This window comes from Hordeum vulgare, chromosome 2H, assembly GCF_904849725.1.
Source record: "Hordeum vulgare subsp. vulgare chromosome 2H, MorexV3_pseudomolecules_assembly, whole genome shotgun sequence".
NCBI classification, from domain to species: Eukaryota; Viridiplantae; Streptophyta; class Magnoliopsida; order Poales; family Poaceae; genus Hordeum; species Hordeum vulgare.
In genome coordinates, this window is record NC_058519.1 from 177,033,667 (window position 1) to 177,048,976 (window position 15,310).

General features: G+C 46.2%; 2 protein-coding genes and 1 long non-coding RNA gene across 3 annotated transcripts; 2 read left to right on the top strand and 1 right to left on the bottom strand.

Moving 5' to 3' along the window:
* Positions 1 to 974: 974 nt before the first annotated feature.
* Positions 975 to 2,222, top strand: LOC123425735. Its single transcript, XR_006621872.1, has 3 exons — positions 975 to 1,007; positions 1,343 to 1,414; positions 2,129 to 2,222. It is a non-coding gene; the product is annotated as an uncharacterized LOC123425735 (long non-coding RNA).
* A 78-nt stretch (positions 2,223 to 2,300) lies between these two features.
* LOC123426046 (protein unc-13 homolog) lies at positions 2,301 to 9,574 on the top strand. The gene is made up of 13 exons (XM_045109827.1): positions 2,301 to 2,314; positions 2,360 to 2,546; positions 2,721 to 2,813; positions 3,026 to 3,097; positions 3,292 to 3,409; positions 3,714 to 3,892; positions 4,604 to 4,685; positions 4,823 to 4,933; positions 5,018 to 5,124; positions 5,344 to 5,421; positions 5,502 to 5,597; positions 5,873 to 5,968; positions 9,056 to 9,574. Exons 1-13 carry the CDS (start codon positions 2,301 to 2,303, stop codon positions 9,224 to 9,226), a joined length of 1,404 nt encoding a protein of 467 aa, XP_044965762.1. The 3' UTR covers positions 9,227 to 9,574.
* Positions 9,575 to 10,107: 533 nt separating this feature from the next.
* On the bottom strand, positions 10,108 to 11,051 carry LOC123429871 (cleavage stimulating factor 64-like). Its single transcript, XM_045113848.1, has one exon. It carries the CDS (start codon positions 10,923 to 10,925, stop codon positions 10,233 to 10,235), a length of 693 nt encoding a protein of 230 aa, XP_044969783.1. The 5' UTR covers positions 10,926 to 11,051; the 3' UTR covers positions 10,108 to 10,232.
* Positions 11,052 to 15,310: the final 4,259 nt, after the last annotated feature.

Below are 15,310 nucleotides of genomic sequence, written 5' to 3' on the forward strand. Positions count from 1 at the left end.
TTCGTACAAGTCTGGTGAGTTTGGTTTCGCCTACGTGGGCGATAACACTGGTTATCGTGTTGCTGGAATAGGTGACGTCAAAATCAAGATGTTTGACGGAGTTGAGCGGATGCTTCGGGGAGTCAGGTATGTGCCAGGGCTAAGGAGGAATCTAGTTTCGCTTGGTGTTCTTCATGATGGTGGTATGGAATTCCGTTGTGATCGGGATAAGAAGACCATGGAAATCATGAAAGATGGGATGACCGTGATGATAGGAGAGAGGACGGTTTCGCATCTTTACAAGTTGCAAGGGAGCACTATTGCAGGTGGAGTCATGAAGAGTGGAGCTGCAGGAGTAGCGGTGGAGTCTCAGGGTGGCGGCGAGTTAGACCCGTCGGGTAGCTCAGTAAGCTACAAAGAAGACAACTCAAGTCCGGAGTACATGGAGGCTCGATGCATGGACGACTTCTAGGTGGTGGAGATTATTCGCCAAGGTGGAGTTTGTTATATTTGTGTCGAATATTATGTACGCAAGGGGTTACGTGGATTTGGAGTTGTAATTGGTGTGGATAGGTACGAGTCGTGTAGGAGTCGGACACGTTGTATCCTAGGCCTCTTATATATCGAGGGGCACCACACGTTGTAACCCATGACGATCGGATAGCAATAGGTACGCGGGGAAGCCGGCGACTTGTGCCGGCGCCCGGGCGGTCGGTGTTGCCGTATCTTGGGGAGGAGCGCCCGTAGTCATGCCCCGGGGATGTAGCCATATCGGTGAACCTCGTTAACAAATATCGTGCCTCGGTGTGTCGTCTATGATCTTGCATTAGCGTTTTATTCTAACAGTTATCTCTAAGCTAGTGTAGATTCTAGTGGACCTGTTCATCTCTTATTTTTGTTTGTAATGATATTCTTATTTTTTACCCAGATTAAATTTGTTTTTACATCTGCAGGGTTCCAGTATGATGGTTGATATCGTAACAGTATCAATGCTTACTAGGCGAATCCTTGGTTAAGAAAATGACAAGGTGCTGAAGCTTTACATTCAATCCTTTATTTCTCATCCAACATGCCTTTTTTAATCTAAAAATTGGACCGTCTACCTGTGGCTAGTGTACGTATGAGCACCAACGCTTCCAGGCATTTCTTGAGCAAAAGTAACTCGAGTACAAACAAATCTAGTAGTATTCCTCACAAAATGGTCTTTAACCACCACACTTCTCATCTTCTAACTTGTGGCAGTATACAGTAGCAACCTTTTGTTCTCAATAGCAAGCGCTGCATAATGTAGAAAAGCAGAGCTTTAGCGTTTGCACATACAGACAAATCTGATTTCGCACCGTATTTGCTTTTTCTGCATCAGGCAATGGAGTCACCTGATCGAGACCAGATTGACCGTTACATCACTTCTTCTGTCAAAAGTGCTTTCATGAAGGTGATCTTATTTGCAGCTGCAATTATTCTTTTATAGTGTAGCTCTAATATTGCTGATTTTCATTCCTTCCTGATGAATTTTTCTCATTTTACCATGAGATGGATATAATAAGATCACTTATTCACCCATGCCTGCTTATGCAGACCTTGAATGTTGGTCCATTATAGTATACATGTATCGTATTTGATCACCTTCACTTCTATAAATCTCTGTTATGGTCACCGTTGGCGAGATTCTTTGCAGTTAGAGGTGTTCGATCACTTTGTATATTTGAATGTGGCATACCTCTGTTATTTTAGTAGGACTGTAGTTTGGTTCTTTGTCCCAAATTTTGTGTATGCTTTTTGGCATTTTGGTCTAGAGGATTTGTTCTGGTCTTTTCCTGGTCACTATATTCCTCAAAAGTCAGTCTGACATGAGGCCTTCTATGCGATATTCATGTTCTATGTGCGTATAAGAGTTTAAGCACGTGGTTTCATCTGCATGTCAAAGGATCTAAATGCTAGACTCTATATCTTCATATTTGTACTGTTAATTGTGACTTTTTTTCTGGTCAGATCATTAGTTTTTTAGTGTACTGGGTACCCATGTCTGCAACTCAAGTGGACATCGCCATCTATATCCATATAGTGCAATCTGTAGTTGTATAGATCATGTACTTTTCTAGTTCCATCTATATGTCAACACTCTAGATTTTGTTTTGTTTTGTTTCAGATTGCACATTCCATAGAGATTAAAGCAGACAAATCACATGAGCATGTTTTAGCATGTCTAGCCGAGGAGACAAAGAAGCTTTTGAAGATAGAGACAAACATTTTTTCCCCAGTTTTATCAAGATGGCATCTACAGGCAGCAGTTCTTTCTGCTTCCCTTCTCCATAAACTGTATGGAAATAAATTGGTAAGTTATAATAAATAACTGTTAAATCCATCATAATCTTGTGAGGCTGCATGCTTACGTTAAGCTGTGGCAGGGACCTTTTCTTGAGCACGCCGAGCATCTTACGGAGGACGTAGTTTCCGTATTTCCGGCAGCTGATTCTTTGGAGCAGTACATAATGTCAGTGATGGCTTCTGTTGTGGGTGACGATGGTTTGGACAGCCTATGTAGACAAAAGCTAGTTCCTTATGAGGTTAGATCTTTTCTTCCTCAACTACAAACAATCACAAAAACGCAAATTTCTTGGGTGTCACCTTGACAATTTACATGCTATGGTCATGCCCCCCTCCCTCTTTAGCATCAATTATTTTGCATTGGGCCTTCTTGTTGTGTTTATCCTGATTTGCTGCCTTTTTGTTTATCTCAGATTGAAAGTAAATCAGGCACAGTTGTTTTACGCTGGGTGAATGGGCAACTGGAGAGAGTTGAAACTTGGGTTAAAAGGGCTGCTGAACAAGAGGTTAGCACATTTCTTTTTGCATATGAATGTTTTTGAGTTTGTGTAAGCATTTTACTAGGTATGCTAGATCATTTTGTTTTACTGCCACTTGTTACAATATATCCTTTTCCCATGCCACTTGTCTTTGATTCCTAACATTACTTTGGTACTCATCGAGTGTTCTTATAAATTTTCTGCACCATTTTATCTATGCTAAATTTTATGTTTGACAGACTTGGGATCCTATATCCCCTCAACAACGCCATGGGGGTTCTATTGTTGAAGTCTATAGAATCATAGAAGAGGTGTTGCTTCTGTCCTCCACTATCTCTTTAATTTTTTGTTCATTAATCTTTCCTTACAGGTTAATCTCTAATGTTGTTTCTCTTTTATGCCACAATATTTCAAAGTTATTTACATGTAATGGTTTAAAATATATTTTTTGCTTGATAAATGAGCTGTCTCTGTGAAAGTAATGATCACTTGTGAACTATTGCAGACTGCAGATCAATTTTTTGCATTCAAGGTTCCTATGCGAATTGGGGAATTAAATAGCTTCTGTCGTGGTATCGACAAGGCATTTCAAATTTATACACAACTTGTTACTCAACCCATAGGTTTGTATCATCACCATTTTCTTTCTCTTAAGTATCTTTCTGTTTATCTTGCTGGATGTTTATATATTTTTCCTTCATCTTTATTTCCTGTCAAGTAGCTCTGAAGTCAAATATTATCTTGTTGTAGAGCACAAACCTGTAAAATTGTGCTTTAGATTGATGGTCCCTGCTAAATAGTATAGTTGAGATAGTATCTAGTATGGACAAAAGAAATATCTATCCCATTTGTTTTAGCCCGCATGCTTTAGTTTAACCTTTTATTTTCTCTAGCTCTTAATTGGTAATGGTTTTTGTGTGCTTGCAGTTGACAAAGAAGATTTAGTTCCACCTGTTCCTGTCCTTACTCGATATAAAAAGGAGCTTCGAATCAAAGCTTTCGTAAAAAAGGAAATCCAAGAAGTCAGACCTGTTGATGAGAGAAAATCAAGTGAAATAGTTCAACTTACGATGTCAAAGCTATGTGTGCGGTTTAACAGTCTATATGTGAGTTTGTTACTTACAACTCATGCTGCTACGTTACTTTTATTTAGAATGACTTGCCAAGTTTCTGGGATATTTTTGATACACAAAGATGTAAATGAGAAGGAAAAACACATAGCAATTTTCATTTTTTTTTTTGATAAGGAGGAAGCGAGCCCCCGGCCTCTGCATCAATCGATGCATGCAGCCATATATAATTTTCATAGAAGATTTATTTTGAAATGGTTGACACTCACGCTGGAGCAGTATTTCCTTAAATTTGTAGACTTCAGATATGGAGTTGATAATTATGCTGCTAACCTGCTACAGCTTGTAGTCACATTAAATATATCTTTTGTAACTGTTGGCTGTATCTTTGACAGTTTCTGGTTTGATGCTGTTCCCCTTTTGAATGCCGTTAATATTAAGTTGTTGCATTATTAGTAATATTGGTTATCAGTAATTTTACATTGAATCATTGCAGAATTTTCTATTGATTGTGCTGATGGTTGTGGACTTGACATAATATTGTTGTATGGAGTCAATAGCTGGTACTGGCTGTTGCCATGATTTACATCAACAGGATCCATGGCATTCTTTTATATTTAACCACGATTTACATCAACAAGACTCATGCCATTCTTTTGATAATTGACGTTCTTGCTATTCTCTTGTTCATTTTGATTACTTTGAGAGTTTATGAACTGGAAGTTTTTTTAATTAATATCCAAACAGTATGCTATAAGCCAGCTAGGCAAGTTGGAGGACAGCATAAGTGAGCGGTGGGCTAAAAGGCAAAGTGACAAAATTAACATCAGTAAGTGTGCATTTTAAAAAAAAGTAATCAGTTTATCTGTAGGATTCTCCGATAGCATTGCCACTTAATCTGTTTGGTCTAGTCCACATAGATCAAACTAATTCATTTATGTATTCAAAATATTGTAACTGTATTAGGACGATCAATGAACGGCAAGTCAAAGAGCGTAGTCTCCAATCTGAAGAATCAATTTGATGGCAGTAGAAAAGAAATCAATGCTGCTATTGACCGGGTATGTGAATTTACAGGTAAGAAAATATGTATGCACTCAGCAGTGGTACTTGGAAGCTGATAGCTTGTCAATGTTGAAGTTTGCATCTTTTCTTTCGTAGGGTTAAAGGTCATATTTTGGGACCTCCAACAGCCATTCATCGACAATATGTACAAAAACAATGTTTTGCAAGCTCGATTGGACACTATTGTCGAAGTTCTTGATTTGGTACGTTCATGAGTCTGCATGCGAGAAATCTTATGGACGGTTGTTGTGTCAGAAATTTGTTTTTTGCCAAATGCTAAGCATATGCTGATACCTCATACTTTGGACAAGCATATTTATTAGCATTTCTTTCTAAAGGTTTCCACTTGTAGTCTAGTTGGTAAGCTACTAAGCTTCTGCCGAACTAATTGGCATTTATTGATGTCAATGCTCAATCTTTAGGTGCTTGCTCAACTCTGTGACGTCATTGTGGAGCAACTGCGAGATCGTGTGGTTACAGGGCTTCTGCAAGCATCCCTGGTGATAATTTTGGCTGTTGAAATCACTGAGAGGCTGTAAAAGTTTTGATTATAATTTTGTCGTAATTTCTCTTTTGGTAGGATGGCTTAGTTCGGGTAATACTAGATGGAGGTCCTACACGCATCTTCTCTCCAAATGATGCCCCTCTTTTGGAGGAAGATCTTGAAATTCTTAAGGTATATTGTTATCAGAAGACATCTTGGCTGCTTTTGTGCCTAGAACATCTTGCCTTGTCTTTATTGTCCGACCAATAAACATATTGTTGTCTTAAGTTATACACAAGGGGCATCTTGTGTGTGGCTGTATCATTCTATAACGAACATGCTTATCATGTGTCTGGAACATATATTTAATCTTGCCTTGTCTTTATTGTCCGACCAATAAAATGTTGTCTTAACCCATGCTGACTACTTTTTTGCTTACCTTAAAAGTTACCCTTTTTTTGCTGTAGGAATTCTTCATATCTGGCGGAGATGGGCTGCCTCGTGGAACTGTTGAGAATTTGGTCTCGCGTGTTCGTCCTGTAATAAATCTGATCAAGCAAGAGGTATATTTTGAATAATTTTTTCATGAACCTTTTGGGGGAATTGGTTAATACTGATAGAACAAGTGCACCACTTTTTTTTGAGAAGCACCATCTATAACGACCTTGCCATATCTCCAATTATACGCATAATGCTTTGAACGCCTGCTAGAGTGACCTTAGTGATTTCCTTTTTCTTCAAACTAGATACAGTTCAATTCTAGAAAATATTCCATAATTGAATCAATAACTGCTCAGCAGTGTGCTGTCGAGTTGTTAAGACTTGGGACCAATGGCGTAGCCAGGAGTAAAATGAAGGGTGTGCACACTTTAAAAATTCTACTCAATTCAAGTATCATTCAATATTTGACAAAAAAAAAGGATGTCCACTGGTAGAAACTAGGGTTCTACCGGGTCTTGGCCGGAGGTTGTAGGGGAAGGAGGGGATCGGCCGTGGTCGCCGGCGCAGGGGCGCCGTCTCGCACGGATGAGGGCGGCGGCGCGATGGAAGAGGCGGCTAGGGTTAGGGCACCGACTCCTAGTTGGAGCCGATCAAAATAGATTGATCTTTGCATAATCTCAAAAGTGCTGATTACATGACTATATATAAGTTCCCTAGGCTTATAATAAACTGGGCTAAGCCCCTAATATTATATTAAGATAACCGGGCCAGTTTGGCTAACTGGGTCTCTGGTCATAACATTTCTTCCCGCCTGCACAAACAGCTCGAGACAGCTCGTCCTCGAGCTGGACATCTAGAAAATGTTGGCGGAACTCCTGGAGCTTCTCCCAAGGTGCCTTCGGAGGGTTGAGCTGGTCCGAAGTACGTCGTGCATCAAGGCCTGGAATGTCGCGGGCGCATTGGAGAGACCGAAAGGCATCACCAGAAACTCGAAGTGGTCGTGATGGGAACCATAATGCAAATCGAGCGTAGGGAATAAGCGTGGCCCTGGCGGCTCTTCCCGGAGCTCTTGCACGACGATATAGGAAAATTGACCCTCGTCGTCTTGGCAGTGAGAGCACGGTAATTGAGGCAGAAACGTCACGAGCCCTCGGGCTTGTGAACAAGGAGCACGGGTAAAAGGTCGTCGTGCCGTTGTAGGAGATGAGCCAACAGGGGCGGCTCAGAGTCTGCTATGACGGTCGACAGCTGAGAGGGAACTGCTGGAGAAGTGCCACCCTCGCCCTTCCACTACACCATGCGCCCTTGACACCATAAAGTCATGGTCAGTGCGTCGAAGTCCCAAAGGATGGGTCCGCGCGTCCGCAAGAAGTCGACGCCGAGGATGAAGTCGTAGTCGCCCAAGTCGATGCCGACGCACGTGATGGTGAAGGACTCATCGCCGATGAGGATGGGAACCTGCTGCGCAATTCCGTGGCAGCGTTGACGGTCACCATTAGCCACGGTAACTCGGAGCTGCTCGCCGCCCGTCGGCTGGAGGGCCAGGCAACGCATAGTAGACGCGGGCAGCAAGTTGTATGTAGAGCCCGTGTCCAGGAGAGCTAAGAGGCGCTCCCCATTAACTGTCACTGGCAACAACATCGTTGTTTCCGCTCGTATGCCGGCAAGGGTATGCAGGGAGACCATGAGAGCGGTGGCGGACGCCGGGGCCGCCGCCTCGGCAAGCTCGGAGGAAGCTGTATCCTCCGCGACATAGTCGTCCGCCTCCAGGTAGAAGAGGCGTGGGCTAGTTTTGTTCGGCCGGGGTTAGCCGACGGAACGGTCGACGTGCCAGTTGAGGAAGCTGTATCCTCCGCGAGCGTGCGTTGCCCCTGAAAGAACTGCTCACACTGATTAAGCCAGTTGAGGGGGTCCTCGGTGCCGTTGAAGGTGGCGAAGTCGAGCTTGGCGAAGCGCGGCGGTGTCTGAGTATGATCGTCGTGGCCGTACTGGTCGGCAGTGTGGAGCAGCATGGGGGGGGGGGCACCGGGTCGGTGGACACACGGGGGCCCCCGTGAAACGGCTGCCCGTCGAGGCCGGCGTAGGGACCCGCGGAGCTGGAGGGCCCACTGTACTGTAGGGTGGGCGTCGACTGTGGTGACGACCCGGCCAACCAGGCCGGAAGCGGTGACGGCGAAGGCGGGAACCGGACCTGGTGGATCGGGACTCCCACCGGCGCGGTCGTAGCAGGCCAGGAGTGGATCGGCGGGGGCGCCTGCAGCTGGAGCGGCTGTTGCAGGGGGGAAACGGGCGTGGCGGAGGTCACGAGGGTCGGCGACGGCCACTGCGGCTAGGGCGGGTTGGAGGCGGGAGGCGGCTGCAGCTGCAGCGACCCAGTGAGCGCTGCGGAGGCCATCGGGTGCGGCGGTTGCCACGGCAGGAGCAACGGCCCGGTGGCAGCGGCGGGTGGCGAGGCCGGCGGCGGCCCGTAGGGCCCAGCCAAGTAGAGGTGGATGCCTTGGACCGCGGTGGCGAGATCGCGGAGCGCTCCAGTGACTTCCTTCGGAGTGAAGATGGTGGGAACCGACACGGCGGAGGTGACCGACACCGGCAGAGAAGGGGTGCAGGCCGTGGTGGCCAGCGGGGCAGTGGTGGTGGTCGGCAGTGGGAGGGTTGAGGTGGGCGGCGGCGAAGACATGATCGCACCGAAGCTATACCTGATATCAAACTGGTAGAAACTAGGGTTCTACCGGGTCTTGGCCGGAGGTTGTAGGGGAAGGAAGGGATCGGCCGTGGTCCCCGGCGCAGGGGCGCCGTCTCGCACAGATGGGGGTGGCGGCGCGATGGAAGAGGCGGCTAGGGTTAGGGCACCGGCTCCTAGTTGAAGCCGATCAAAATAGATTGATCTTTGCTTAATCTCAAAAGTGCTGATTACATGACTATATATAAGTTTTCTAGGCTATAATAAACTGGGTTAAGCCCTTAATATTATTAAGATAACTGGACCAGTTTGGCTAACTGGGCCTCTGGTCATAACATCCACACACAGAATTTATAGAATATGGGGTGATAAAGGAAGAAACTCCCAGAATTCTGGGTGTGCCATGGCCCATCCGTGCTACTCACTAGCTACGCCGCTGCTTCGGACTGGGGACGCTGTAGTATAAGAATTCGAGCAGCCTTTGCTGTAATCATATTTGTAAATGATTAGATGTCATTTCTTATCCCAGACCCGTGTGCTTATTGATGATCTGCGCGAAGTTACTCAAGGAGGCAAAAGCAAATTCGGAAGCGACTCCAAAACCCTGCTGAGGGTCCTGTGCCACAGAAATGATTCAGAGGCATCACACTATGTAAAGAAGCATTTCAAAATACCCAGTTCAGCTCCCCCGAGCACCTGATTTTCGGGGAAAAGAAAATCTGGAAACGCCTCGAAGGTACATATAATGGATGGAACGGTGCTTGGTCTTGCAACCTAGGAAGTGTATCTTGTAATAATTGTGCATTATTAGCAGTAGGAGCTAGGGAACCATACGCTAGTTTTGATTCATGGGCATTGTATTGATTGATTGCTTCTACCCAGGAAATATTTAGATGTCTTACCCTTGTTGCTTTGGGGAGTTTTTAGCTGGATTTTGATGGCATTTCCGTCTGATGGGAATGTTGGTCTGTTGTGGTTTCAGAACTGATGCTTACAATTCTGTAGGGTGGTTTTTTATGGGTATGACCAATGTATCTTTTTGCAGTCATTTGTTGTGGTGTCTAATGTTAGTATGCGTGTTATTTTTTTTGGAGAAGATCGACTTTTGATTTCATCAACTCAACTTGAGTCTCCCTCTGATTTGAAGCTCAGCCGTAGCAAATTTAAAGATTTAAAAGTTCATTTTTGTGTAATAACCAAATACATCTCGTTTTTTTACAAGAATGTAAATTTGACGCAACAAATGGTTATAGAAACCAAAGAATTCGTGAAACAACATCCATTACAGAATATTTTGCATTTATAATAATAGTACTCGCTCTGATCAATACTATTTCCTCTGTACCTTAATATTTGTTGTTGGGTAGAACTACAACAAATATTTAGGAACAGAGGGAGTAATTGTCATTGTTTTAGTACAACTTTAGCAATTGCAATTTTCAACAGAAGGAGTAGTGACTTTATCGTATGTAGTATGTAAATTAGTAACATCTTGAAACACACAAGAAAGAATTTGTGAAAAATTGCGCACCAAAGAATTTTGCATTATCATATACTCTCTATATATGAGTGCATCGTAGTACAAAACTGTTTTGTTTCGCTTGATCTACACATTAAGAATCAGGAACGATCTAGTACATGCACATGGAAGCAAGGAGATACTCCTCGTGATGGCGCACTTTGCTGGGGGCATCGATCTGTGCTTCTCAGACGCAGGCAACTCCAGCGGACACCGGCGCAGCCTTTCCGCCGTCTTCGAGCTTCATCAGTTTGGCGCAGTGATCATCCGGCGGTAGACAGGCGCTCGCCCGCTTCTTCCTCTTTGCCTCGTCGGCAGCGTCGTCCGCGGCGGCCATGTCGAGCAGGCGCTGCACCATCTCCATGGCGATGTCCAGCCCCGGGACGTACTCCTTCAGAACCTTGCAGTTCTCGGGGCCGCAGCCTTCGAACGTGGCCAAAGCTTCGCGCAGCTGGTGCCTGGACGCGCCCGCCAGATGCCGGGTGACGGAGGACACGACGGCGAGGCGCCCGGGGTGGTCGACGAGGGATGCGGCGTGGATGGCGTCCTCCATCCCGACGGGCTCGTGGTCGCCCCGGCGCCTCCGGCGGGCCGCGCCCGCCCGCTCGGCGAGGCCGACCCGCAGCTCGCGGTGGCCCAGGGGGTGGCCGTTCAGGTTGCGGCACGCGCTCTGCGCCGTGGCGTCGTCGGCGTACTCGACGAACGCGTAGCCCTTGCGCTTCCCTGTGGCGGCGTCGGCTGCGAGGTTGAAGGAGAGGACGGGGCCGATGAGCTCGCAGGCGTCGCGGACCTCCTTCTCCTCGGCTTGGAAGGGGATGTTGCCGACGTAGACGACGCGGCTGCAGCGGCAGTTGGCGGCGGCGACGGCGATGCTGTCCATGATTGGCAGCTTGATGAGTCGATCGAGACGAGCAAATGCGATCGAGACGGGGCGTGTCCGGATCAAGGCTTTGGCGAAATATATGGAGTCGTATCATCACCGTTCAAGACTCGGATTCGGTGTCCCTTTTCTTGTCGAAGCGCGTCTCCTGTCGTAAGTCGGTTCAGGGGCGCGGTAAGGCACTTACAATGGTTGAGAGCATCACGCCTAAACAAGCGCCGCGCTGAAAAATTAGTCTTTTTTGACACGCGTTACGGTTTCGAATGCTCCAACGAAGACGGTAAAACCGTACGCGCGCAACAACGAGTTCAGCGCGATAACGTTTTTGCCCGCGCCCGTTTATTTGCTGCGTCCACTGCCGCGCGCGACAAACTCCAGCATTCGCTCGCAGCTCCACCTACTCCGCGGCGCCGCCGCCGCCCCGCCACCCCATTTCTTCCGGCGACCGTTCCGGCGCTTCTCCGGCCTATCCCCGCGCCGCCGCTGCTTCCTCCGTCACTGTCGCCCCCGTTCAGTCTCTCTCTAGTCCCGCCGCCCCTCGCGCGCGGCAGTCGATCGACAAACAACGCCCGGTCGACCACTGCCGCTCGGCGCTCGCAAGGTGTTCGACAAAACGCCTGCAAGGTGTATATTGGATTCAACTACACATTTTTTATGCATGTTGTTTATAGTTTTCATAGCTTAGTTTAAACATTGTAGATGAGTTCCTCATATGATTCTTCCGAAGAAGAATTTGATATGGAAGAGGAGGAGGATCTTGCAATGATCCTAGCCATGCACATCAATAAAAAACCGAAGCACGGTGGTTCAGTTATGGGTCGGCAGAAAATTTGAGGGATAGGATCTATGCCCACAACATATTGATTAGGCACTATTTTGCGGATAATCCCGTGTATCCCTAGTCGTACTTCCGGCGTCGGTTTAGGATGAGCACCGAGTTGTTCAGGCGCATTGCAGAGAAACTAGCGAGCCATGACCGATTTTTTCAGCAAAGGAGGAATGCCGCCGAAGAGCTCGGGCATAGCACCTTTCAGAAAGTGACAGCCGCTTTGCGTATGTTGGTATACGGTATCCCCGCTGATCTAGTTGATGATCACTTGGCCATGGGTGAAAGTCAAGGCATCATGTGTGTCAAGCGCTTCGCAGTCGGAATTGTGCAAGTGTTTGGCGAGGAGTATTTGAGATTTCCCAATGCTGAAGACGTCACAAGGCTATTGGAGATGAACAAAGCTCGTGGCTTCCCAGGTATGCTTGGCTCAATAGATTGCATGCATTGGAGTTGGAAGAATTGTCCTAAGGCATGGCATGGGCAATTCCACGGCCAAAAAAAGGGTTTCACTATAATCCTTGAAGCGGTGGCCGATCAAGAGACTTGGACTTGACATGCTTTTTTTGGAATGCCTGGATCTTTAAATGACATCAACGTTGTCACCACTGATGAATAAGATTGCAAATGAGGAACTGCCACCGATGCAGCTTGTAGCAAATGGCCATACATACAACTGTATCTACTATCTCGCGGACGACATCTACCTAAAGTGGCAAACATTTATCAAGCCGTTGAAAAAACCGGAAGGTAAGAAAAATCTTGATTTCCACAATGCTCAGGCGACGGCTAGAAAAGATGTGGAGAGAACTTTTGGGATTTTGCAAGCCCAATTTGCTATTGTGAGAGGACCGGTTAGATTTTGGGATCAAAATATGCTTGGTACATCATTCATGCTTGTGTGATCATGCACAACATGATCATCGAGAATGAGCGTTGTCAAGATTTAGACTACTCTCAGTATGAGCTCTTGAGACATCCCGTGCGAGTGTGGCGGAGGGCTGAAAGGGTGGCCAGTTTTGTTGCCGCTTATCATGCCATTCGGCGTCTCGAAACACATGTTGATCTTTAAAAGGATCTCATCGAGGAATGGTGGACATGAAATGGCCGACGGAGAGCATCATGATTTATGCATTTGATGTTGTATTGTTAAACTTTGTTGTATTGAAAGATAAACAATTTGTTTGAGTTGTAAAAACTATTTGTTTGAGTTGTAACGAAATTGAACTATTTTTTTGATTTATTTTAGTTGCGTTTGATCTTTTTTGCTTGTGTTTTGAGCGCATATGTTGTTTGAGCGATATCGCGCGCTGTATTTTAGCGTTTTTATTGGAGCTATACGCGCGCTGTATTTTACAACGGCTGCTCGAGCCAGCGCTGACCGTCACACTAAAACAGGCGAAGTGCGTGCTGCATACTGAATTTTAGCGCGCCCCGCATTGGGCGCCTGTTGGAGAAGCTCTAATAAGATCGTTCTATTTTAAGTCTTGCATGCAATTTATAGATGACAAAAAAATATCTTACAATGGGTCACCTCTTAACCTTATTTTTAATAACTAGCTATTTTTAAAAACATGATGAAACATATTATGCTAAGATGTCACCTCTTGTTCTCTCTTAAATAAGAGAAGATAAACCTTTTTTATGAGTTCTTTCTCCTTCACCTTATTATTTATCCTACATGACACTATTAAAATAGCACCATTGTATATGTCCTAAGTCGGTGACACTTTGTAGTTTTTTTAAAGATCCAGCAAATTGCTGGCGTTTCAATCAATAGCAGGAAGCAATGGAAATACACAAGGTGGGATGAGGGTCCGAGGACCCGTTTGTAACTCAAAAGGACAGAAAAATGACACACAGAGAAAAGCAAGAAACGGCTTAGCCTTTGGCAATGGCAAAACCTATGCTAACTCCTCATGACGGACTCTAAAAGAGGCTCTCAAGGCATGTCGCTCACGCGTGGTGCTAAAGATGCATGGAGTCATCGATGACCTTTTGGATGTCTTCAGCTGAAGGTAGTTTCTTTTCCTGAACACGCATATGTTTCGTTCCTTCCTTATCTCTAGAAACATGGTTGCCTTGTTTTGTTTCTAAATGCAAGGGCTGCGCCTCATGAACTATCTCCTGCATGATTTTTAGAGAGTTTTTATTTGTCCCCATATGCTTGGTAAGAGCTGTTAGCATCCACCTCGTGTGCACATCTTTGTCCATACATATCGAGTGATTGGACAAGTCCATATAAGATGATGTGCCGTTTTCGGGTTACGGACGCAGAGCGGACAGAAATAAACGTTTGGCCAACCGCGCCGCTACAAGCTGTTGTTTGTCCAGAGCCATATCTGCACTAGTAGCCAGGTGAAAATCTTGATGTTTTCTGACACCTTGGACTTCTAGATAAGTTCCTCCGAGTCCGTTTGGAGCCTGCCATGGAATTGTGCTGTGTACGCTGAACTGGCCGTGTATCTCCCTTTACCTCTAAATTTCAGCTGATTTTGTCTCTACCTACGCAAAGCTCCGTGGCAGCCGCGGCGATCCGTCGATCTAGTTGGATGAACTTCGGATCAAACTGCAGCACGTTCCCATGCCTCAAATCTTTTATCCAGTTTCCATTACGGAATGCCTCTTGGACAATCCTATTTTTTCGACGGGAATGCTTGTAGAGCCGGGGGCGGGCGGCGGCCAAAGTGGGTTGCCCGATCCAGGAGGAGTGCCAAAGCACGACATTGGCTCCATCACCGATTTTGACTGTTGTCGACGCCGCAAAAGAACCTTGTCTATGTCGTTGCATGGTGGCTCTGTGCTGACCCATGGTCGAGCCGGTTCATCCCAGGCGGTCCATAGCCAGCGAAGTCGTAGGGCGCGGCTGAACCGCTTTAAGTCAAGGATTCCGAGCCCTGCCTGCGACGTTGGTGAGCAGAACGTTGGCCAGTTCACCTTGCAGCTGCCTCCTGTGATTTCCTATCTTGTTTCCAGAGGAAACTGCGTCTACACGTGTCGATATCTTTGAGGAGTCTTTTTGGCACGCGGAGGACCGACATAGCGAAGGTTGGCATGACGCTGAGAACACAACGGACTAAAATCCTCCTACTAGCGATCGGCAGAAGGCACCCCTTCCACCCCGCAAGCCTGGCCTTGATCCTATCTATGATGAACTACAGGTTTGCTAGTCTCAACCTAGTTAAAGTTAGAGGGAGCCCTAGGTAAGTAGTGTGAAAATGCACAATAGCACCCCCCGAAGTTTGCAGCACCTCCTTGAGATCAATATTTTCACATCTAATTGGTAAAGCTATGGATTTCAAAGGGTTGACGTGCAACCCTGTTGTTGGGAAACTGGGCCCATCGCATGGGTGACAGCGGCTTCGTGCGAGGCACGCAACCGAGCCCCTTCCGTTTTCACACTTTGTGTTAAGAGGGTACTTATCCTTTAACCCCTACCCATATATAAAAGGAAAATGTTTGAAATCATCCGGATGATTTCTCCCTTGCGTAAACCTTCTCTTGTGAATTGACTCGTGTCATATGGGGCCAACAACCTCTTTCATCCAATGTTATCTTC

Coding starts and splice junctions, on each gene's coding strand:
- LOC123426046 (XM_045109827.1), top strand. Junction 2,814..3,025: donor AAAGGGCTGCTGAACAAGAG/GTTAGCACATTT, acceptor TATGTTTGACAG/ACTTGGGATCCTATATCCCC. Junction 5,422..5,501: donor GGCTTCTGCAAGCATCCCTG/GTGATAATTTTG, acceptor CTCTTTTGGTAG/GATGGCTTAGTTCGGGTAAT.
- LOC123429871 (XM_045113848.1), bottom strand. CDS start 10,925: ATGGACAGCATCGCCGTCGCCGCCGCCAACTGCCGCTGCAGCCGCGTC.